The following is a 24,043-nucleotide window of genomic DNA, read 5'->3' on the forward strand; positions in this document are numbered from 1 at the left end:
GACCAATGGCTTTAGGTCCGGTGAGAGCCATTCATAGAATACTTTGGATTGCACAGCATCATAACATCCTCCACATAGCACTTTTCACACAATTTCATGCAATTCTAGTTTTATGGTGTACATTTGACCTTGAGTATATCAAATAAAACTTGCTGCCCGCAGAGTTGGTTTGTACCTGCAACGAAAAAATAGTTGCATGCAAACTGAACAAGGCATAGACGAGCATAAGCTTTCAACTGAGAGTTCAAAGTTTGCGCTCGTTGGTGTCTTCTGTGTCTTTGAAAAAGTGCATCGTGAAAAAGGTCAAGAACAAGCATGGAACCAGGTATATTGAGTGCATTGATGATGTTTTTTATTAGATCCCTCTCAAATGTGGTGAATTTAATGTAGGTCAGATGGGTCATTGTGCTGACGATGGGATATCTAAGAGAGCATGTCAATAATACAAAACGCGCAGAATATGGTTGGCTAGCCATCCACTGTCTGCTTGCACGTGTTCATCGGTTTTCGAGAAAATGCAACGCAGTGATCAAACAGCTTGATTGCTTCACACCAAAATTGTTGAAGCGTATCGAATTGTACATTCGGGTGACTACTGTGTCAGCACTTCGTCAATAGCACTGTTTTCCAAGGAACTGAATTATCTACGTAAGAGATTTTCTTGTAATCTGACTTGGGCTATAGGTGGTCTGCTGTGTCCCATCACATGACATTATAAAAATAGTTAATCTTCTGTATTTATAAGGTGGTGAATTGTTCGCATTGTGGAGGGTCACTGTTGTGTGGGTTACCTTTGTGTGCGTCTTGTCATTTTCGCGCTTTTTCTGAGCGTGACGTGACAGTTTGTATGCAGCAGTTAAAGGTCCTTTGACAGCGAAAGTTTTGTTTGGGATTTTTTTTTTTCGCTGATGTTTGTAGCTTTGCGTATGGTAGTGCTGAAGTTGTATCATAAATGCTCTAACGCATATCGTGTAATTTATGCTAGCGTTGTTAATTCGGAATGATTTTGCGTCAGTTCGAAACAACCACCTAAATACGTACTATATTCGCAGGATCCAATCCCGGCTGCGGCGGCTGCATTTTTGACGGAGGAGAAAAACGTTGTTAGCCCGAGGGCTCAGATTGGGGTACACGTTAAAGAACCCCAGGTGGTCAAAATTTGCTGAACCCTCCACTATGGCGTCTCTAATATTATTTTAATGGTTTTGGGACGTTAAAGCCTACATATTAATCAATAATTTTTGCGTCTCTCTCATAATATTTTAATGGTTTTGGGACGTTAAAACCTACATATCAATATAATTTTGGTTCACGCGAAGTTGAGGGGGTGACTACGAGAGCTCACAGATGTAAGCGGCTAGATATATAGATACGTAGAATAATGCCAAAAGGTCTTGCAGTACGCAAAGAAATGCTTCGCATTTAACAAAACATATTTATTCAGGTGAAACCGCTGCTCAAGCATGCTAGGTCAGATACAGTATAGGGAAGCCGCATGTCGGTGGAAGCGAAATAAATTACTGAATCTGAACTTCCAATCCAGCCATAGTAAACTGGCTGTGTTGGAGCCCAACTCGTTATACCGAGTACAACTACGTCAACCGAATGGTGAGGGCTATGACACTTTTCTGTTCACTGTTTTGAATTCTATCGAAGCATGTATGTTCAGACACAACCATGCAGTTATGACTGCTGGATACAACACATTCCACAAGACACTGCTTCACTTCATACGTAACACCGGCCTAATGGCGCTCATTTATACACATATACGCACAAAATATTACGCCTGAAGGGTCAGTATATGTCGCAAAAAGTATGTTCACCGTTATGTGTCTGTGTACTGGCATGTCTCTTGAGCCTTACACGTGACAGTGTTGCTTGGACAACGATGGGTCGATGCCGGAGGCATTAGAATGCTATGTGAGGTGCAGGAACCTAGTTGGGTGCCCCGCTGCGGTGGTCTAGTGGCTGAGGTACTCGGCTGCTGAACCGCAGGTCGCAAGATCGAATCCCATCTGTGGCGGCTGCATTTTCGATGGAGGCGAAAATGCTGTAGGCCCGTGGACTCTCATTCGAGTGCACGTTGAAGAACCCTAGGTGGCCGAATATCCGGAGCCCTTCACTACGGCGTCTCTCGTATTCATATGGCAGTTTTGGGACGTTAAATCGCACAAATCAATCAACACGTCTCTTGACATGCCATAAAAGTCTTCCTCTTGGTCTGTTTTCCAAACGTCTGATTGACCTCATCACGCATCACTGCCCACGTACGACTTGTCGGGCGTCTCCGCTACTGTTGTACATGCAAGCTCCGAATCCATCGTGTACTGTGCGTCCGCAGGAGGGGAGAGATAGAGAAAGACGCTTTAATGAAAAGCTAGATATCTTAGGCTGGATATTTCTCGGACCTGCTTCTCTAGCTGCATACTACACACAGTACAGTGAATACGCTGATAATTTTATTAATCGAAGCGTTTAACTCTGAATATTTCTAGCACTAATAATTCAAGGTTTATCTGTTTTAGAATAGGCGTTTTAATAACTGTATCTATCTGTTATTGCAACATTGATTGGCTCATATAGTTAAGTTTTACTGGGTTAATGATTCGATTTTGCAGTGTAACATTTATCGCACTCTAAATTTTTTATCAGCGGAAATACAAGTATTTCGCCGCACTCTCCTCGAGAACTTGAACATGGTGTGATTTCCTTGGACAAGGATCTGCTTGGTGGTCTTGTCGACAATGTCCATTTCAACGACAATGGTCTTTCTCCTCGGGTAGGTCACTCGGGTATTTATTAATATCACGTTTCCAATCGTTGCCGGTGCCAGAAACTTACAAAGAACATCTGAATCACTGACAAGACTCGAAATTAGCGAGAATGGCACCAATTAATTCATTTACATCTCAAAGTGCCCATTAACCGCCCTGGGCCTCGTTAAGGGCACACTTTTCTTACAAAAAATAAACTATATGAAACCTGTAGGCAGAAAAATACAAAAATGCAGTGACAAAAGAAAAGAAATTGAAGAGAAATGGTATGACAAACCTACTACTAAAAAATGGCAGCATATCTACAGGGTGAAGCATCCGTCTCTTCATGTGTCCATCTGTGTGACCGTCCGGGCGTCCATCCGCCCGTCCATGTGTGCGTCTGTTCGTGCGTCCGCCCGTCTATTCCTGCATTCGTCCATGCATCCGCCCCTGCGTCCGTCCACGCAGCCACCCGTGCCTCCGTACATCCATCTGTCTGTGTGGCCGTTCGTCCACCTAGTCAACACTCCAAGTACCACCATCTCGCATCTTTTCATCATATATTCCGCATATAGAAGCACCGTCATCCAGCGGACATTCCAAAATTCCAAGGACTACACGAGAGGTGGCACACGCACACTTTCTTACCGCTTGTTCTTCGTGTCTACTTCCCACCTTTAACATCCTCGAGTTCGTGGTATATACTAGTTCACTGTATTCATGGCACTGCGGCCCAACGCTCGCTAAACCTTTCTGAAACCTAGGAGGTTACGCCCAGCGAGTATAACGTAGCAACCCTTTCTTGTCAGATAGTGCTCAATGTACATGCCAGTGGCTGCTAATGAGGAATGAGAGACAGGAGGATTCGGCTTTTAGTTAACGCGCATGCTGAGAATTTTTTATTGTTCAACAACTCACAGGAGAAATCTCCCATTGGCACCACTTTGCAGGTCAAAGTGTAAGATATATTACTACGAGGGACGAACGGGTGCGCTTTAAGGAGCTTGTCCCCTAAATCTGCCAAGATGGCAACGCGAGGTATTTTGTGATTATTTTGTTACGTGCAAATTTAATTCAAATAAAAATGCTAGGATAGCGCCTGTTTTGACGTGAATATGCCCAGAAATTATGCAAATATCAACGCATATATTTCTTCCCGCAGTTACATTTACATTTTCAAGTGTCAGTTTGTGTGGTACATTTTCCAGAAAAATGTGACAGAATATAGCATGAAGTGTCATCATATCGAAGGCTCCCATTACAACAGTTCCATTCAGGTGTCATCACCACGAAAGCACACACACACACAGATGTTATTGATGTTAGACACAATGTGAAAGCCATCTTGTTTATGTTGCGAAGGCTGCACAGAGGTGCGAATCAAGCATAAATATGGAATGCGCCTGCCGGCTTTGTCAGGCAGATCCTCTAAAAGGATACGTTTATCGGGCTAAGTGGCATGAACGGACGCTACGGTGTAAGGGGACTGCGTCGCTCGTGTATAACAACTGCGAACTTTGATCACTGGCCGAGGTCTCGATACAGATCAGTGGACAAATCGTACTCTTGTAGGTGCTGTGCTTTCATCGTTCGCCTTGCTGTGAAGTCACATACAGCTCGAAAAACATTCTGCTAGCCGAAGTGGCCGTGCTTTCTTAACTTGCGTTTGTATAGAGTAACGCCTGATCGGATCCTAAAGGAATTAATGTTAGACAAAGCAAGGTTATAAGCTATTATTTATTGCTGTCTCATTGCTTCGCCATTGCGGTGAAACTTTTTGCACGTGTCACTTCAGCATGGTATATGATGCCTGGCACCAGGCAGTGAATACCTTTCGAAGGCTTAATTTGGGCCCTTTATGTGGCGGACCCTAGTCCGGCCCTGGTAGCCGTCAAACGATTCTTATAGCAGTGTCCTATACGTGGGCCTCACAATAAGCTTCACGCAGCACCCTTAAGGCAATCTCGTGCAATGTTGGTTTTCTAGGGCACATTTCACCCTGTTTGTAGCTTTGCATTGACGGTCAGCTGCGGTAGATCAATGCCTACGGTGCACTGAAGTGGGTCCGATGGTCGCGGGTTAAATTTTGGCCACGGCTGTGCATTTCAGTGGAGGCGAAAAGGTTGAGGACTGTGTGCTGTGCAATGTCGGTGCATGTTGAAGAACGCCAGATGGACAAAACTTCCGAGGCCTCCCACAACGGTGTCTTTCATAATCAGGTCACAGTTTGTAGACGTAAAACCTCAGATAATAATAATAATCATTATAACAATAATTTCGAAGTTTCCCATTGATGACTATCTTTCCATTCGGTCAAACCACAGCTTTTGCCTTGAAGTTCTCTATCGCTATCAATGGGAAACTTCAAAAATTACTTTCTTGCTTAAAACAAAAATATAATGAGAAAACTTGTCACATAAAAAGTATTGTTCATTTGCTTTTGAGCTGGGTCCAAAGGTGATATTTAACTGGACCACCTCATGGTGCCAATCGCGTCCCAATATGGACAAAAAATGTCGATGTTATTAAATTTGTGATTTTTTCCCGTAAATTTTGACAACTTGAGCAGTCAAAATGTATTTTTTCTACGAGGTACACCTTCTGTTGAGTAAGTATTCATTGTTCAGATATTCATACGAAGTGCAGTATTGCAAAAGAAAAAAATGCAGACATAACACATTTTGGCTGAATTCTTGGAGGCGCATGATGCTGAAAAATTGCATTAATATTACTGAGCTTCAAACACCTTGCACAATCACCTTTACTTATGCACACTAAATTTTGGGCAGAAAGAAAGAGTGGTAGCTTTATTATAAATGTTTTCCCAATCAACACCCAGACGACATTCTAGAAAGTTCAAAAAGCACTGACGTGACCAAAATTTTTTTCTGTGCAAAATATTCTAGCAATTTACTCTCCTCAATGCAGTAATTTAGTGCGATTTCTTTCTAATACATTTGAGATGGTCGCCAGATTGGCTGGGACGTTTGGCATAGAATGACCTAACTATAAACTCCAGAGCTGCACGTATGGCGGAGAGTTCTGCCGTTGTCGATGACGTCAAATGCGATGTCTTGAATTTTATTGTGATGAACTTCACGGAAATAATTACTGCCGCTTCTGAGCTTACTGAACAGAGCCATCTGTGTCAATTTGAAGGCGACTGTTGTGCTTCTCGTGCGGGAACAGCAGTGTGGCCTGTTTCAGGGCTAGATGCGATGACTGTTTCTTCTTTCAATTGCCAGGAATGGTAAGAACAGCTTTGAGCGGGTGTAAGCACCACAATGGCAACAACAGTCGTACCGCATACGCGAAGTGTGATGGAAGCACTGCACAATGCTGAGCTACAGTTGCGCTGAACGCTAAGTGGATCTCGATCTGAAGCTTCGTCTTCCCTTAATAATATCTCGAGGTGAGGAGATTCTACCACCTGTGGCTTGGCGTGGCCTTCACGAATGCATACCCGTTTCTTATTGGAGTGGCCTGCACTTCTGCGTGCAATTGCTGCAGCTGCGAAGAAACAAGCACCCATCCTCTGTGCGAGTGTACCCGTATCAACGCGCCAAGACAAGAAGTTACCGAAGCTCAGACTGGATGATTGGCCTTTGTCAGAACAAAGGATTCTGGGTCATTGGCCGGGTCCATCCTTAGCCCAGAAGGCTTTGAAAGCTTTATTACGTTTCTTTTTTTTTTGCGGACACTTGCTTCAGAGACCGACTTTAGTGTCATATTTTCTTTTTTTATTTTCCTCTTTCGCTATATTTTGTCATCTCTCTCTTTGTAACATCTGTTTTCCATCTTCTTTTATTCACCTTACCCTCTCTCCCCAGAACAGTGTAGCCAGCCTGTCTAAGAGCTGAATAACCTCCCTGTTCTTCCACTTCTTTCTTTCCTCCTCCTTCGCACTGTGACCACTGCCCAAGCAAACTAGGTCGAATGTAAGTCGTGCCAGCCTAATGTCGATGGTGGCTACATCGATCCCTCAGTTTTCGATCATGTTATAGTGAACTTGTGGCTGGCGGGTAGCTTAGCAACGCAACCACGCCTGATGCATCAAAAACAGCTACATCAGCCATACTTTAGGTGCGCATGTAGCAGCACTTTACTCTTCCAGGTAAAATTTCTACAACCTTATAAATTATTCATGTGCCTTTCTGACCTGTATCTTGCCTGTATAAATGCGTATAAACGCCTTCCACTTAGCGTCTCGGAGTTTATTCTAAACGTCTGGCTGACATTCGGCCACAGTTGCACATTTTGTCTCACTGAAAATGCATGATTCGTAGGGCGCCTCCACTCTCATTTCCCACCCAAGCTCTGAATGCATCATGTGCAGTGGTAATACACTGCACGTCTGTAGCGGATATGTTTTTCCACCAATACAAGTACAACACTTGGAAGTTTTCTAGAATAGCTTATTTGAGCATTAACTGCCATTGAACAGGCTCTTGAACACCAGTATCCATTTGTATTTTTGCAGCAGCTAGCACTTAATACACTGAACTTTCACTTGAATAATATCCCGGCTTGGCTATACAACCATTATTTATCACACTTTGTAAATTTTGTATGATCACGCCAAATATTTCAGGGCATTTTGCTCTAGAACAAGAACATGGTGTGAGATCCTTGCACAAGGATCTGCTTGGTGGCCTTGTCGAGAAATTGCATTTCAGCGAAAGCAGTCTTTCCGCTTGGATCCGCCGCGCGGGAGTTGATTAAGATCTCGTTTCCAAGCATCGCTGGAGCCAGAAACCTACGAAAAACACCGAAAGCAGTGGGGCATTAGAAATGACCTAGAACGTTGCAAATTCATACTTTGCTTCTTCTTGGAAGTGCCCACGGGCAACTACTTTTCTTGTTCAAGAAACGAAAACGAAAAGTCAAACCCTTTATGAACACGGCATAGGAATGCAGCGTAAAAAACAAAGTTTATATAGCACAGAAGTTGGAGCAAGTGACATTTTCGCTGCTATGGCGAAGCGATGAATGCGATAGCATAACATAGAGAAGGTATCCGGAAGCAAGGCTGACAGCTAACTCCTTTAGTGTACGACCTTGCGTAATACTGCAAAAAACTAAGTTACATAAGGCAACGAGGTCGCGGTAGGGAGTGAATGTCATGGGTTTCACGTGTCGAAATCGCAAGATTATTGTGAGGAAGGCCGTGGGGGATGACAGCGGAAATTTCGACCATCTGGTTGTCTTTAACGTGCGCTGTCATCGCACATTACATGGTCTTCTAGCATCGCACCTTCATCGGAACGTGACCGCCGCTGTCGTAATAGAACTCGAGAGTTTCGAGTCACCATCCGAGCTCCGCAACTATGCAGTGCACGAACCGAGGTGAACCTGTAGTGAGCGAAGCGACCTTCGTGCCGTCTATCGCTTCATCCTAAAGAGAGCAGGCGCAAAGGTGTGGCTCAGCCACTGATCCCTGTCAAGATAACGAGCGCGCGACCGATTCCGGCCGGTCAAATTACCCAATTTTATCCGAAGTCAGCTAGCGCCTCTAGCGGACCCGTCGTGCACTTTTCGCGCGGCGAAAGATGGCTGGCGTGTTTCATTTGCGCCTGAGAGCACTCGTCCAAGCCCTCGCGCGCTTTCTCATTCGCACATTGAACAAAGGACGTTCAGGGCGATGCCATGACAATTTGAACTCTATACCGAACCCCACGGCGACACCGAGAGCAGAAATGGCCCTCGAGCGCCCGCACGTTTACTACCACAGGAAAACAAGTTCCACCTTAGATTCGAGTTTGACGAGCGACTACTACGTTGATACCAACTTTGGTTGTGAATATTGTTTGCTTTGCTGGGCACAACTTCGCAGGAGAGTATAACGCTTACTTGTTTCACTCCATGCTGCCTTCTGCACCGTCGTAACCTTGTGACGAATATTATAGCTTAATTGTATATGTCACAGTTTACATCACTGTAGCTTTTTTTTTTCTGTGTGTGAATGTTGTCTCTAAAAAGGGCATCACTCTCCGCCGTGACCGTGTAGCGGCTGTGGTGCTCGGTTGCTGCTCCGAACTTCCCGGGTTCAATCGCGCCCGCATCGGTCGCATTTTGACGGAGGCGACAAGGCCCGTGTGCAGCTGCGCTATGTCAGTGCAAGTTAAAGAACACCAGATGGTCGAAATTTACGGAGCTCTCCACAACGGCGTCACCCATATTCATATTTTGGTTAAACCGGCATAAATATTATTATTATTAAAAAATGTCATCACTGGTGTTGATTGAATCATGCTACTTCGTGTGGTGCTGTACTGCTGGTCCATGTGTCGTGGTATCGGCTCATCGAGTACCGGCCGCCGCAGCCGCATTTTGTCCGAGGCAAAAGGTTGAATACTGTGTATTTAGTGTTAGGTGGACGTCAAATAACCCCCCGGGGGGGGGGGCGTCCATGTATCCGGAACTCTCCATACGGTGTCTTTCACAAACTTATGCAGGCCTTGAGACGTGAAACCTCGACAGTTATCATTAATAAGAATGCAACTTGAACGTATCAGTGTGGTGTGTTTCCAGCCATAAAGCCCCGCAAAATATTATAATTGTGACTTAGCACATACCTGGCCTCGATGTTCAGGCTGGTGAACGACGTGCTCTCATCGTATAGCGTGGTCGCAGTCGCAAACGTGTACAGGTCTATCAGAATGAATGCCGTGCCAGTGTGCATAGCACCGTGCAGGTCGCAGTGCTCCTTTTCCAGCCGAAGCTCGAACTGGGCGACTCCCTTTTCCACCTTCACAATTTTGACCTGCGATAAAGGCAATGAGAACGGTGCTGCTTTGGTTGGAGTTGACCATCCAGATGATAAAAACTGGGGTAAAGGTTGTCTTCACGGCAAAAAAACAAGCTGAGCTCCCTTTGTAAAAGAGTTAGCTACGAGGTGTCTTTGGGTATCAGGTGCTATAAGAATCACGCAAAGATGTTTGTAGAATGCATTATAGGCGTCATGTATCTGATTTATTTATCATGTGGTCGATACTACATCGGTCAGACGGGTTGCTCTTTGAACGATCGCCTTAGAGAGCATACAAACCTGATGCGCGGATCAGTGGGCAACCAGTTGGCAATCACTGTGTGAATTCTGGGTGCATTACGAAGTTTGATGAATGCCAAGTGATGACAAGATATAAGGACAAGAGAGTGCGTGAAATATGTGAAGCTTTTTTGACTCGCAAAGCAGGAACTGGGTGCTCCGTTAGTCAATCTGTTGAATAACGAATACAACAATATTTCCAGTTAAGTAGCCGTTTCAAGATCCGACGCAATCGCCATCATTTGTCCTTTCTTCTGTGTGTGATCCCTTCGCCATCTTGACCGTATACATATTCCCTCCATCTGTGCAATAAAATTGCTTGTAAGTGTGCAATCTCTCTGTTCTATTTTCCTTCCAAAACGTTCCCTGCGCACCAAGGAAGTATATTGCCGCGACATCTTGCCTGCATTCAAACAACGCGCCCATCACCGCGTGCAGAGGGACATACATGCGCGCCGTCTAGTGTTGCACAGAGACGACGATGATGGCACGAGCACCCAGCTGGACCCGGCTGATGTGCGCCACGCGCTCGGGACTTCTCTGATTTGTGTGATTGATTGATTGATATGTGGGGTTTAACGTCCCAAAACCACCATATGATTATGAGAGACGCCGCAGTGGAGTGCTCCGGAAATTTAGACCACCTGGGGCTCTTTAACGTGCACCCAAATCTGAGCGCTTGGGCCTACAACATTTCCGCCTCCATCGGAAATGCAGCCGCCGCAGCCGGAACTCGATCCGGCGACCTGCGGGGCAGCAGCCGAGTACCTTAGCCACTAGACCACCACGGCGGGGCTCGGGACTTCTCTTGAAAAGGATGAAGAAGACGGACATCTTTGGTGTTCGACAGACACGTTCGACGACCATAGTGACTTTGAGTCGTGGGCACAGGTTCGCCCTTTGATAAATACGTTTTATTACACGCCAGGGTCCTTCAACATCGCTACAATATTTATTTCAATAGATTCACGCTGGAGGAGCGCGAACTAGCAATCACAGTTCGACACTTTCAGCGCGCTGCTCAAACACAAGGAAGGACGCTAGAGAAAAAAAAAACACATGTATTCACAGGACGAGCGCGAACTAACTGGCACAATTCTTACTTCAAATCGTGTTTGGGTCGCGCACCACCACCCGACGCTCCTACATTTTTTTTTCTTCAAAAGTGAGGCACGTACACCTCTACGCCTACTGCCGCGCAGTGTCGTTCGACGCTTTGCTTACCTGGAGTTACTGCATTTGCTAAAGGAGCCGTATACAGTAACTCTATGCTTCCCCGGCATACCACATGTCGAGCGGGCACAAAACTGTGCAACCTTTAGTGTGTGAATCAAGAGGAGCATTCAAACTGAAGCAAAATCGAGCATCGTTGCTTTAAAGCGCGCCCTTCTGGCATTCTAGGAGGTGACATAGCACACGCTGAAGCCCTTCTCAGCTCTGCGAACTGCCAGTGGTAAATGGTGTACACAAATCGCGACCATTAGCATTCCAAGAATGAATCTCGTGTGGCCTCTTTAACGCTGCCCGCTTGTGTAGCGAGGGGTCCTGGGTTGAGGTGGGGGGAGGGGCGCTTTCGATGTTTTTTCTTTCGATTTATGTTCCTTTCTGGCTTTTATTTAAGTACACTTGCATATACACATCTGAGACATAACGTCAGCGACACCGTCAAGAACTGCTGAGAGTGTCCATAGAAGTGCTATCGCCATAAAAGGACAATAAGAGGGTAGTAAGCTGTCCCTACAGAACAAGTTCGCATTGCCCTCGGCACCAGCTGACGCTAGTCAATGGGTGTAACAGCGGTGCTTCGATCAGCGATAAAACACCTTTCCTACACATCTGTGTTACTCGGAAGCCACTGGCACGAGTTCGCCCTACTAATGGAACATTCCTGGAGATGCAATCGTTTACGTCCTATCGGGAAAACGAGTCGCCCGCAAACTGAGATTCTCCGTTGTAAAATCGAGAAATCACAAATAAGATGCCATACCTTATCGGTGAAGTCCTTAACATACTTCAGTTTCTTCAGGTTGTTGGCAACGATCTGGTGAAAGCGTGGCATGATGCAGCGTTATCTTTGAAAGCATTTGATGATGATGATGATGATGATGATGAGCCTTCAGCTTTGCTGGCACTTGAGCGCGTTCGAAAATGACCGTGCGCTCGCACTGCGCCGCCGTCCGCGACTTTTAAATATAGTCACAAGAAAGCGTTTGCATAGAGGAACGTAGTCGGTGGGAGCACAAAGCTGTGTGAGAGTACAAAGCCCCCCATTTCACGAGGCCGTGCCGACGAAAATTACGCCTTGAATGAGCTCACGAGCTGTGTTCAGCCCCGCACTCAGTTGGACCCATCGCTTGCGTAATTATTTAGAGAAAAATAGGTAAATATTTAGAGTACCAGCTACTCTACTATCGGAGAGTACGAAGTAGTAGTAGTAGTAGTAGTGTGTAACCAGTCTTACAATTTGACCTCCAAGGTGGTGCCGTTGGGAGATTTCTTCTGTGCGTTGTTGAACAATAAAAAAATTCGCAGCGTGCGCATCAACAAAAAGCTGAATTCTCCTGTCTCTCAATGCCCCCTAACCAGCCATTGGCATGTACATTGAGCACTATCTGACAAGAAAGGATTGCTACGTTATACTCGCTGGGCGTAACCTCCTTGGTTTTAGAAAGGTTTAGCGAGCGTTGTGCCGCAGTGCTATGAACACAGTGAACTAGTATATACCATGAACTCGAGGTGGTTAAATTTGGAAGTAGACACGAAGCGCAAGCCGTAAGAAAGTGTGCATGTGCCTCCTCTCGTTCAGTTCTTGGGATGTCCGCTGGATGGCGGTGCTTCTATATGGCGAAAATATTATGAAAAGATGCGAGATGATAGTACTTGGAATGTTGAATAGATGGACGAACGGACATACAGACAGAAGCATGGACGGACGCATGGATGGTTGCACGGATGGATGGACGCATGGACGGACGCAGAAGCGGATGCATGGACGAAAGCAGGGACGGATGCACAGATGGACGTGCGGACGCACGAACAGACGCACGCACGGACGGGCGGGTGGACGCATGGGCGGCCACACAGACGCACGCATGGACGGACGGAAGCAAGAACAAATGGATAGACGGATGCTTCGCCCCACTGCCATCATTCTCTCCGTGGATTTGCTGCCATTTTTTTTTTCAAGTTTTGCATAGCTTATGTGCGCACAGAAAGATGGACAATGATGATCATGAGTATGTACAGTGCAAGCTGTTATTTACGGCGTGTGTTTAGAGAGAAGTCGTCAACGATTTTGAGTACTTCGTACTCAGCTATGGGAGAGCAGTGAGCCGTCCCGAGTGAAGACAGCGTGTGTTTGGAAAAATTTGTTAACGATTTAGAGTACCTGGTACTCTACTAAGGGAGAGAGAGCAGTGAGCCGTCACGTGGGCTCCGCTCATTAGGTTCTAATGCATGTGCAGTATGAACGGGGAGGAGGGGGGGGGGGGGTTAGAAAATAGTGGGTAACGATTTAGAGTACGAGGTACTCTACTATGGGAGAGCTTAAAGCCGTCCCGTGGGCCTATACGACGACGACATTTGCCTAATAAGTGCTATACGAGGAGATTGAGCAGCAGTGAGGGTCTTTTACCGTTAGTACCTTTAACAGCAGTGTTAGCAGGACTACCACAACAAAAAATTAGCAATAAATTATTGCAAAGGAAAATCGTGACTGACACATACTATATATTTAGGCCGACTCCGCTTCGTGTTTTACAAAGGGCCTTTAATGTACTTTTGAAAAATTAGATCAATTCCGAACACAGTCTCTTACTTTTTCATTTACTTTGCACCGTCGGTACAACTGTGCCGCTTCTGAAAAAAGAATGTATTTTTTGTTTTGTGTATTCCTTCATGAATGGTGATTATCGTCCGAAATCTCGAAAATGGCCGTGTTCCGATTCTGACAGCACGTAGACAGCCTACGCAGACAGCTTAGAGTCAAAAAATGGAACACATCGGACTGTAACGCGATGAGGCGCCGCCAGACACGTGGCATGTTGCGAGCTTCGCGTCTGCGCTGTGGGGCGTCGCCACCATCGAAACGGTGACAGCGCACTGCCGGCGACGTTTAACGAAATGCCATCTCAGCCTTTTTTTAAATGCGAAGCATTTCTTAGCAAACTACGGCGACATTGAGCGCATCTATCTATCTATCTATCTATCTATCTATCTATCTATCTATCTATCTATCTATCTATCTATCTATCTATCTATCTATCTATCTATCTATCTATCTATCTATCTATCTATCTATCCATCCATCCATCTATCTATCTATCTATCTATCTATCTATCTATCTATCTATCTATCTATCTATCTATCTATCTATCTATCTATCTATCTATCTATCTATCTATCTAGCCACCTAAGACTTATAGCTCTCCTGGCCATTTCAATAATGGTATCGATACCAAACTTGGTATAGCATAACATGACTGTATGAAGAACATATGGACTAGTGGCAAGCTGAAAATCACGACATGTATGCCGTGAATGTCATGATTTACATTTCATGATCCTGCAGCTCTTCCGGTAGTTTAGTTCACATGGCATGTTGCAAAACTGGTATGGTATGGCACGATTCTATGGTGAAACAAGGGACGAACCCTAACATGAAAATCATGAGATGCGTGTCATGTGAGAACATGACTACATGCCACGCTCGTGATGCGCTCGCGGCCGTTTCGCTAGCTTCACTTATACAAAATTTGGTATTATAGTACGTGAATGGATGATGAAGGTATGTGACTGGTACAAACATGATTATCATGTGAGATGCGAGTCATGTAACAACATGACTACATGCCACGCTCGTGATGCGCTCACGGCCGTTTCGCTAGCTTCACGTATGCCAAATTAGATATTACAGGACGTCAATGGATGACGAAGGTATGTGACTAGTACAAACATGATAATCATAAGATGCGTGTCATGTGAGAACATGACTACATGCCACAGTCAAGGCGCCAATTCATTCCGACGTGATGCGGTGCGCGTGCTCGCCGGTGTTCATTTAGTCGCGTCACGCTGGCGTTGCCCCGCCAGGTGCCGGTCCTGCCATATAGTCGCAGGCGCACGCCGCGCTGCTTTGTTCTGACGCATGCGCGTTTGAGAGCGTCCGGCGTCCCTCCGTCACGAAAAGAGGGATACCCAGTGTTGTCTGGGTAACGCATTGGCGCGAAATGCAGTATGTCGCATTTCGCGCTGGTCGCCGACGGACGCTGGTCGCGCCTGGCGTCAGACTATTGTGTGCCTGCGTTTTGCTAACATAGCGTCGCTTGTGCCCAGCGTGCGCGTGCGTCAACGCTACGTTGGAGTATAATGGGCCCTTCATGATGCGCTCGCGGCCGTTTTGATAGCTCCACATATACCAAATTTGGTGTTAGGTGACGTCAATGGATGACGAAATATATGACTGGTGGAAGCATGATAATCCTGACACGCGTGTCACATAAGAACAAGACAACATACCACTCTCATAGCCTGCTCGCGGCCGTTTCGCTAGCTCCAAATATACTAAATTCAGTATCACGTGACGTGTATGGGTGACGAAGGTAAGCGACACATCCGAACATGATAATCATGACACGGAAGTCATGTATGTCATCATTTCCTCCACCTTGTAACGTTGTGCTGATCTTCAAGTGGTATATCAACATTTCTCATTCGTGCTTCGCACATCATCGATTCCCACTGTACGTGGAATCTGCCAATTTTTTTGACGACTTCATAAGACTTCGTAGTGGTACGTATAAAAAGCAGCTTCACAATTAATTTTAAGCATTTAGAAGCACGAATAGTGCGAACGCGTGGAAGCCTGGAAAGTGACCTACCTTAGCTGGCAGCGTGAACCCTAAAACAAACAGTCGGGCCGCATTGCTCGTCAAAGGCAAGCGGATACGTTGATATTATTTACGGAAAGTTTGCCGAATACTGTCACCGAGGTTTCACGACATCTTCCTTTACAGAAGTGCAGGAACGTTAGTGGTACACCTTTACTTACTGCAGTGAAGTTTTCGTGCGTGGAGTGCAGTGCATATATCAGCCAGCGCTGGACAGCTTCTGTGCTCCGGGCATCTGCGTTGGAGCTATGCGTAGTGCGTACCTTGTTTGCACATGAACGCTGATGCACGCATATTGTTCACTGCTGTACATGCTAAAACGTTACTACGTGTCCTTTATTTAATCTAAACGTTGATTGAACGTTATTTAATCTAAACGTTGAGTAAGTTTGAGTGATCAGCGTTGTCGTTTCACTCGGCCTGTATGGGGCATCACAACTTACTAAAGTAAGTATGTAAGATACTTATGGGCTTGTACTAAGTGGTTTACTGCAATTTACTATATAAAAACAGATAAAATTGATGCAAGGATCTTCTTCAACGAGCGGGAGACAGTCATGACGCACAAGCAGACGACGACGGTGTCGTCTGCTATGCGAACGCCCAGCCGCCATATCAAAACGCCCTGGTGTTTTGAAACCCATTTCGTTTTATAAGCAGCTATAAACTATACAACTAATATTGTCAGTTTTTATTTGTTCAAAAAAGCTGTTTGGATGCAGAATATATTAAAAAAATTTCCAGTTGTCAGTAAAATAGTCATTTTCTAACTTCTGTACAACTGCCACCGGAGTCTAGACGGTGCTATCTTCGCTTCCAATTTTTGTCCCCATTTTGGTTTTGTGGACACGTCACTTCCTTGGCGTCACCTCGTGTCGAGAAGAGAAAGCTAAAATAAATAAACGTAGATGTTGTATATTCTGGCATATTTCGTGCTAAAATTAAAAAAAAAACATTCAAAGTTGCTCACACCGAGCGTTTGGAGAAACGTCTGCTTGTGTGCAGACGACCATTTCTGCAAGATTCGATCTATCTCAGCCGCGGAGGAAGGAAAGATAAGGAGAGGCCCTGACGTCACTCGTTGTGAAGCCGCGATGAAGCCGGCAGTCGGCCATATTGACTAGGCAAATTCTCCTCTCTTTTTTTACATATGAATGCGAAGCAGAAGGCGCGACTCCCTCTCCGGCTCGGAAAGCACGTGGGCTGCGCAGCGCGTGTGTCGTGACGATCCAAAACTAATGGGACTGGGCTCATAACTCTGAGCCAGCGGGACACCTTCAGCGAAATCGCTTCGTCCGAGTAATACCAGGGAGTAACAGCTCGCCGACAACGAAGCAACTACGAGAGAACGCGCGCTAGATGCACTGACAACGGCGAGTGCTTTCACGTCATTAATTCAGCAACTGTACAGACAACACGATCGGTCGTGCGCCTTCTACGGTTGCATTCCGCCACGCGGCCAACGCAGCGTCCTGCCACTGTGTCCGTGTTCCGCGTGAAACTCACCGGTGTCAGCATTCTGCGACCGTGGTGACCTTGAGCACGGTGCTAGTGACAGTTGAACGTGATTGCTGTTACGTTGAGATTACATGCAATGCTGGTGGAGAGTGTACCAAGCGGAACAGAAAAGGTGTTTTAATACGCACATGCTAGTTGTTACTGTACACACACAACACGAAACTACGTATGTGCACATTGTCCTCATGGCGTCTTGCTGAGCTCAACAGCGTCGTCCGTTGTCACAAGCAGGAGCGCTGATCAACCGTCACTGACCTGCAAGGCGTTCGTCGTCATTCAGCTTCGTCATGGTGCCCAACGCAATTTCGCTGAACACTAACTGCTTCATCAACGTCATCCGCCGCACGACACATGGATATGCACTTGTTCTACGCACTGTTGAAACCCCGTGATGGACAAAGGGATTTGTAAACGTTGCTAAGAGTAATGTAACAGCCAGGAGAACAGTGCGTAACCAATAACTCGGCGCAGAGCAGAGATATTGTCCGCCACGGCTCAGCACGAGACCTGGGGAGGCACACATTCCGCCGCCAGCCGCGGCCGCTCACTGCTAGACCAGCTCCACTGCGCAACACGTAACCATAGCAACGCCGCCATTGTGCCTAGTGAATATGGCCGCCATGATGTCATTTCCGCCACATTTTTTGCGCCCTGTGCCGGCTGGGAATGCTCTCTCCTTACTTTTCCTTCCTCCGTAATCTCAGATTTCGCTGAGTCACCATCTTGTTTCGCAGCAAAGTAGCCTGCATCGCATTTGTCTACGATGCTGTCTTCTCGGAGCTGTCTATTTTGCCAGCTACGTGATTTGACAACGACACGTGAGAGTTGGAATGGGACTTTAGATGACCGCCGTCCATTTAGCTGTCTGTTTAGCCGTCTATGGTGAGTATAGGAACACACGCGGTGTTAACGGCATTCACAGATTCGCCCACCACCACCTAAATTAACTGTAAGTTCTCGGTGGTGGTGATTCATCGCGCTTGTTGCGATGAGAGCAGTGAAAAAGTAGAGTGCCTCGATGCGCTCGTTCGCCTCCGCTCCGTTCAAAGTGGTGACAAGTGCGTTGTCTGCTACAGCGGTCGCCACCACTTGGCCCACTTCCGAATGCGCGCATTGTGCTGGAACTTTGTGCCGGAATTGCCTTAACAAACGCAAAAAATTTCACGAATGTTGCTAGTTATGAGTTTGTGGGTACGCATTTCCCCAAGTAAACGAATGTTTCGTGTCTGTAAGTGTTGCAGAACGTATCGATCCTAACTGGTGGCGCGGCCACTGAGCTACTGGCTGCGTCTGAGTGGGGCACAGCTGCAGACATATTTACTCACTTTTATGCTTTGCGGCTGGATATGTTCGTGTGTGTTTTATTTAAAGGCATGACAGGCTAGCTTTATTAAGGCAAGTTAGAGATGCGGAACACTGTGTATTGGAAAACAGTAATGGAAACGTATATATTCTCTGGATCGTCGAAACTAAAAGCGTTGCAATAATGCACCTACCATTAAGGCACAGAATACATGCTTCTAAGTGCGCTTGACGTTATTCCAGCTCGAATTCTCGAAGTTCAACACACAGTAATTAGACGCGCACTATAAATGAGTGCGCAACGCAACTAGTGAAGCAAATGAACCAGTGAAAGATAAAATAATCACAGCATATCCATGGAGTGAATATTGATGAGCTTGGGGAAGCGCCCGTCCATCTGTCAGTCCGTCCGTGCATACGTATATGCGTCCGTACGGCAGTCCATGCATGCATCCGTTGGTGGGTCCGTTTTTCCATCCGTGTATCCGTTCGTCCATCCGCGCGTGCGTCCCTCTGTCCATCCGCCCGTGCATGCGTCCGACCGTCTGTATGTGCGACCGTCTGTCCGTCCGTCCAAGCATACATCTGTTCGTCCGTGCGTGTGTTCATCTGTCCGTCTGTGCATGCGTCTATGTGTCCATCCGTCCGTGTGTCTGTCTGCCTGTGTCTGTCTATGCATTCACCCGCCTGTCTGTCTGGCTGTTGATATGCTGTGCTGGCTACGCCATAGGGACGCGGGACTGCTCTAAGACCATAAGGGGCTTCGCCCCTACGATGTGTAGGCAGCGCCCGATGATTGAACGGATAGGTCAGATATAGAATGGTAATAAATTAGAAAGGATTATATCAGAGCATGACATTTCCGTCCCATTCTTAATTGTGGTCTCGTTCAGGCATGTTATGATTTTCTACATGCTAACTCCGCTATTAGCTAACAGGTGTACATGCACCTCTGGGCTATTATTGTTTCTCACGATATCATTAAGTAACAACGCTAACAACAGACCTCCTGAAAGATTGCGTAGAAGATGTGTTAGAAAAACTGTCCACCTTATATACGAAGTGCTTCTTGACGGGAAACGTACCAGAATCATGGAAGAACGCCAACATCACCTTAATTCATAAAAAAGGAGACGTCAAGGACTTCCAAAATTACAGGCTGATCAGCTTGGTGTCTTACAATGTACAAAATATTTACAAAAAATACTAGCTAATAAATTAAGGTGACATTACACTTCAATCAACCAAAGAACCAAGCAGGATTTCGTACAGATTACTCCGCAATTAACTATATTCGTACTCTCAATCAGGTAATAAAGAAATACGCGGAATGATACAACGAACCCCTATGCATCGCCTTTACAGATTACGAGAAGGCGTTTGACACAGTCGAGGCATCAGCAGTAATGCAGGCACTACGGAATCAGGGCATCGAAGAACCCTACATAAAGATACTGCAAGAAATCTACAGTGTATCCACAGCCACTTTAGTTCTCCATAAAAAATCTGCATGTTACACCGCAAATGTCGTCGAAAGACAATAGTCTTGCGTCTGGAGAGAGTGAACAAAACGTTTATTCGATGTTCTACGCAAGAAAATCGGTGAATGGTATTCTGGAGGCGCTGTTAGAGTGTTCGAGCGTGTAGCGGAGGTGAACGACCACATCGAGGCACGTTAGACGCGAACGCCATCTGGCAGATATCTTCGAAAACGAAGGAGTGCGCGCCCGCGGAGAAAGATGCGCGCCAGTCTTGAAGGTGATAAGGTGTAGAACACAAAGCGATGGGCAGGTGCCACCACCGTGTCGTCGTAGCAAAGTGCTGGAACCACTTACCTTTTAAATGCGAAGCATTTCTTAGCGAACTTCGGTGACTGTGAGCGTGTCTATCTATCTATCTATCTATCTATCTATCTATCTATCTATCTATCTATCTATCTATCTATCTATCTATCTATCTATCTATCTATCTATCTATCTATCTATCTATCTATCTATCTATCTATCTATCTATCTATCTATCTATCTAGCCGCCTACGACTTTTAGCTCTCCTGGCCGTTTCAATATTGGTATCGATACCAAACTTGGTGTGGCATAACATGACTGTATGAAGAACATATTTCACTAGTCATGACATGAAAATCGTAATATGTATGTCATGAATGTCATGATTTACATTTCATGGTCCTACAGCTGTTGCGGTGGTTTTATTCACATGGCATGTTGCAAAACTGGCATAGTATCACATGATTGCATGGCGTACACAAGCGACAGACCCTGACATGAAAATCATGACACGCGTGTCATGTAACAACCTGACTACAAGCCACGCTCATGACGCGCTCGCGGCCGTATCGCTCGCGTCACATATATCAAATTTGGTAGTACAGCACGTGAATGCATGACGAAGGTATGTCACTGGTGCAAACATGAAAATCATGACACGCGTGTCATGTAACAACCTGACTACAAGCAACGCTCATGATGCGCTCGCGGCCGTATCGCTCGCGTCACATATATCAAATTTGGTAGTACAGCACGTGAATGCATGACGAAGGTATGTGACTGGTGCAAACATGACAATCATGACACGCGTGTCATGTAACAACCTGACTACAAGCCACGCTCATGATGCGCTCGCGGCCGTATCGCTCGCGTCACATATATCAAATTTGGTAGTACAGCACGTGAATGCATGACGAAGGTATGTGACTGGTGCAAACATGACAATCATGACACGCGTGTCATGTAACAACCGGACTACAAGCCACGCTCATGACGCGCTCGCGGCCGTATCGCTCGCGTCACATATATCAAATTTGGTAGTACAGCACGTGAATGCATGACGAAGGTATGTGACTGGTGCAAACATGACAATCATGACACGCGTGTCATGTAACAACCTGACTACAAGCCACGCTCATGATGCGCTCGCGGCCGTATCGCTCGCGTCACATATATCAAATTTGTTAGTACAGCACGTGAATGCATGACGAAGGTATGTGACTGGTGCAAACATGAAAATCATGACACGCGTGTCATGTAACAACCTGACTACAAGCCACGCTCATGACGCGCTCGCGGCCGTATCGCTCGCGTCACATATATTAAATTTGGTAGTACAGCACGTGAATGCATGACGAAGGTATGTGACTGGTGCAAACATGAAAATCATGACACGCGTGTCATGTAACAACCTGACTACAAGCCACGCTCATGATGCGCTCGCGGCCGTATCGCTCGCGTCACATATATCAAATTTGGTAGTACAGCACGTGAATGCATGACGAAGGTATGTGACTGGTGCAAACATAATAATCATGAGATGTGAATCATCTAACAACATGACTACAAGCCACGCTCATGATGCGCTCGCGGCCGTATCGCTCGCGTCACATATATCAAATTTGTTAGTACAGCACGTGAATGCATGACGAAGGTATGTGACTGGTGCAAACATGAAAATCATGACACGCGTGTCATGTAACAACCTGACTACAAGCCACGCTCATGACGCGCTCGCGGCCGTTTCGCTCGCGTCACATATATTAAATTTGGTAGTACAGCACGTGAATGCATGACGAAGGTATGTGACTGGTGCAAACATGAAAATCATGACACGCGTGTCATGTAACAACCTGACTACAAGCCACGCTCATGACGCGCTCGCGGCCGTATCGCTCGCGTCACATATATTAAATTTGGTAGTACAGCACGTGAATACATGACGAAGGTATGTGACTGGTGCAAACATGAAAATCATGACACGCGTGTCATGTAACAACCTGACTACAAGCCACGCTCATCACGCGCTCGCGGCCGTATCGCTCGCGTCACATATATTAAATTTGGTAGTACAGCACGTGAATGCATGACGAAGGTATGTGACTGGTGCAAACATGAAAATCATGACACGCGTGTCATGTAACAACCTGACTACAAGCCACGCTCATGACGCGCTCGCGGCCGTATCGCTCGCGTCACATATATCAAATTTGTTAGTACAGCACGTGAATGCATGACGAAGGTATGTGACTGGTGCAAACATGAAAATCATGACACGCGTGTCATGTAACAACCTGACTACAAGCCACGCTCATGATGCGCTCGCGGCCGTATCGCTCGCGTCACATATATCAAATTTGGTAGTACAGCACGTGAATGCATGACGAAGGTATGTGACTGGTGCAAACATGAAAATCATGACACGCGTGTCATGTAACAACCTGACTACAAGCCACGCTCATGACGCGCTCGCGGCCGTATCGCTCGCGTCACATATATTAAATTTGGTAGTACAGCACGTGTATGCATGACGAAGGTATGTGACTGGTGCAAACATGAAAATCATGACACGCGTGTCATGTAACAACCTGACTACAAGCCACGCTCATGATGCGCTCGCGGCCGTATCGCTCGCGTCACATATATCAAATTTGGTAGTACAGCACGTGAATGCATGACGAAGGTATGTGACTGGTGCAAACATAATAATCATGAGATGTGAATCATCTAACAACATGACTACATGCCACGCTCATGATGCGCTGGTGGCCGTTTCGCTAGCTTTACTTCTACCAAATTTGATATTACGAGACGTGAATATATGATGAAGGTATGATACTCGTGCAAACATGGCAATCATGACATGCGTGTCATGTAACAACATGACTACATGCAACACTCATGATGCGCTAGAGGCCGTTTCGCTAGCTTCACGTATGCCAAATTAGGTATTACAGGGCGTCAATGGATGACCAAGGTATGTGACTAGTGCAAAACATGATAGTCTTAGAATGCATGTCTTGTGAGAACACGACTACATGCCACAGTCAAGGCGCCAATAAATTTCGATTTGATGGAAACATATTTATTTATTTAATTACATGAAATTTCCTGCGGAGAAGCTCCGAGTAGTCGGACATGCTTGGCTTGCGGTGGGGGTGCCCTTAGTCCAGGGCTCCGCTTGCAGCAGCCGCTCTGCAGGCCCGGTTGATCAGACTCAATTGATCTTCCAGGTTCTCGCTGGCCAGCAGCTCCTCCCATCGCTCCGCTGTTGGATTTTGTACTGGTTGTAAGGCTGTAATGGCCTGACACTCCCACGTGACGTGGTACAGAGTGGCTTTAGCTGAACACCATGGGCAGAGAGGAGAGTATGCCGAGGGGTGCATTTTACTCAGGATGTGCAAATTTGGAAACGTGCCGGTTTGAATTTGCCTCCAGCTGACCGATTTCTCTTTATTTAGTGTTCGGTGTGGTAGCGAATAAGCTTTCCTAAGTCCTCTGTAATGGTTTAGGATGGCCGAATAGTCGCAAGGGACCGGAACGAGTTCCTCAGGGGCGGAGTTGGAAGGTGCTCGGCTCGCATACCCTCGAACTACCCTATCCGCTGCCTGATTCCCCTCCAGTCCCATGTGGCCCGGAGTCCATATAATCCGATGCCAAATTCTGAGTGGATGTGTAATGGAATGCTCGCCAGTGTCTGTAACGCTCATGATGACGCTGAGAGCGGGTTGGCTGATGCGCC

The 24,043-nt window shown here is 46.2% G+C and overlaps 1 protein-coding gene across 1 annotated transcript; it reads right to left on the reverse strand.

The window, feature by feature from the left end:
• Window positions 1–7,207: 7,207 nt before the first annotated feature.
• LOC119185982 (acyl-coenzyme A thioesterase 13) lies at window positions 7,208–11,875 on the reverse strand. Its single transcript, XM_037434782.2, has 3 exons — window positions 11,795–11,875; window positions 9,335–9,522; window positions 7,208–7,515 (listed from the first exon to the last, which is right to left on the reverse strand). Exons 1-3 carry the CDS (start codon window positions 11,864–11,866, stop codon window positions 7,362–7,364), a joined length of 414 nt encoding a protein of 137 aa, XP_037290679.2. The 5' UTR covers window positions 11,867–11,875; the 3' UTR covers window positions 7,208–7,361.
• Between the last annotated feature and the right edge of the window lie 12,168 nt (window positions 11,876–24,043).

This window comes from Rhipicephalus microplus, chromosome 9 (genome assembly GCF_043290135.1).
Source record: "Rhipicephalus microplus isolate Deutch F79 chromosome 9, USDA_Rmic, whole genome shotgun sequence".
NCBI classification, from domain to species: Eukaryota; Metazoa; Arthropoda; class Arachnida; order Ixodida; family Ixodidae; genus Rhipicephalus; species Rhipicephalus microplus.

What these genes read in the sequence shown, in the direction of transcription:
- LOC119185982 (XM_037434782.2), bottom strand. Translation starts at nt 11,866, where the DNA reads ATGCCACGCTTTCACCAGATCGTTGCCAACAACCTGAAGAAACTGAAG. An exon ending in TTAAGGACTTCACCGATAAG is followed by an intron (nt 9,523 to 11,794) that starts GTATGGCATCTT and finishes CCTTTATCGCAG; the next exon opens with GTCAAAATTGTGAAGGTGGA. An exon ending in AGCCTGAACATCGAGGCCAG is followed by an intron (nt 7,516 to 9,334) that starts GTATGTGCTAAG and finishes TGTTTTTCGTAG; the next exon opens with GTTTCTGGCTCCAGCGATGC.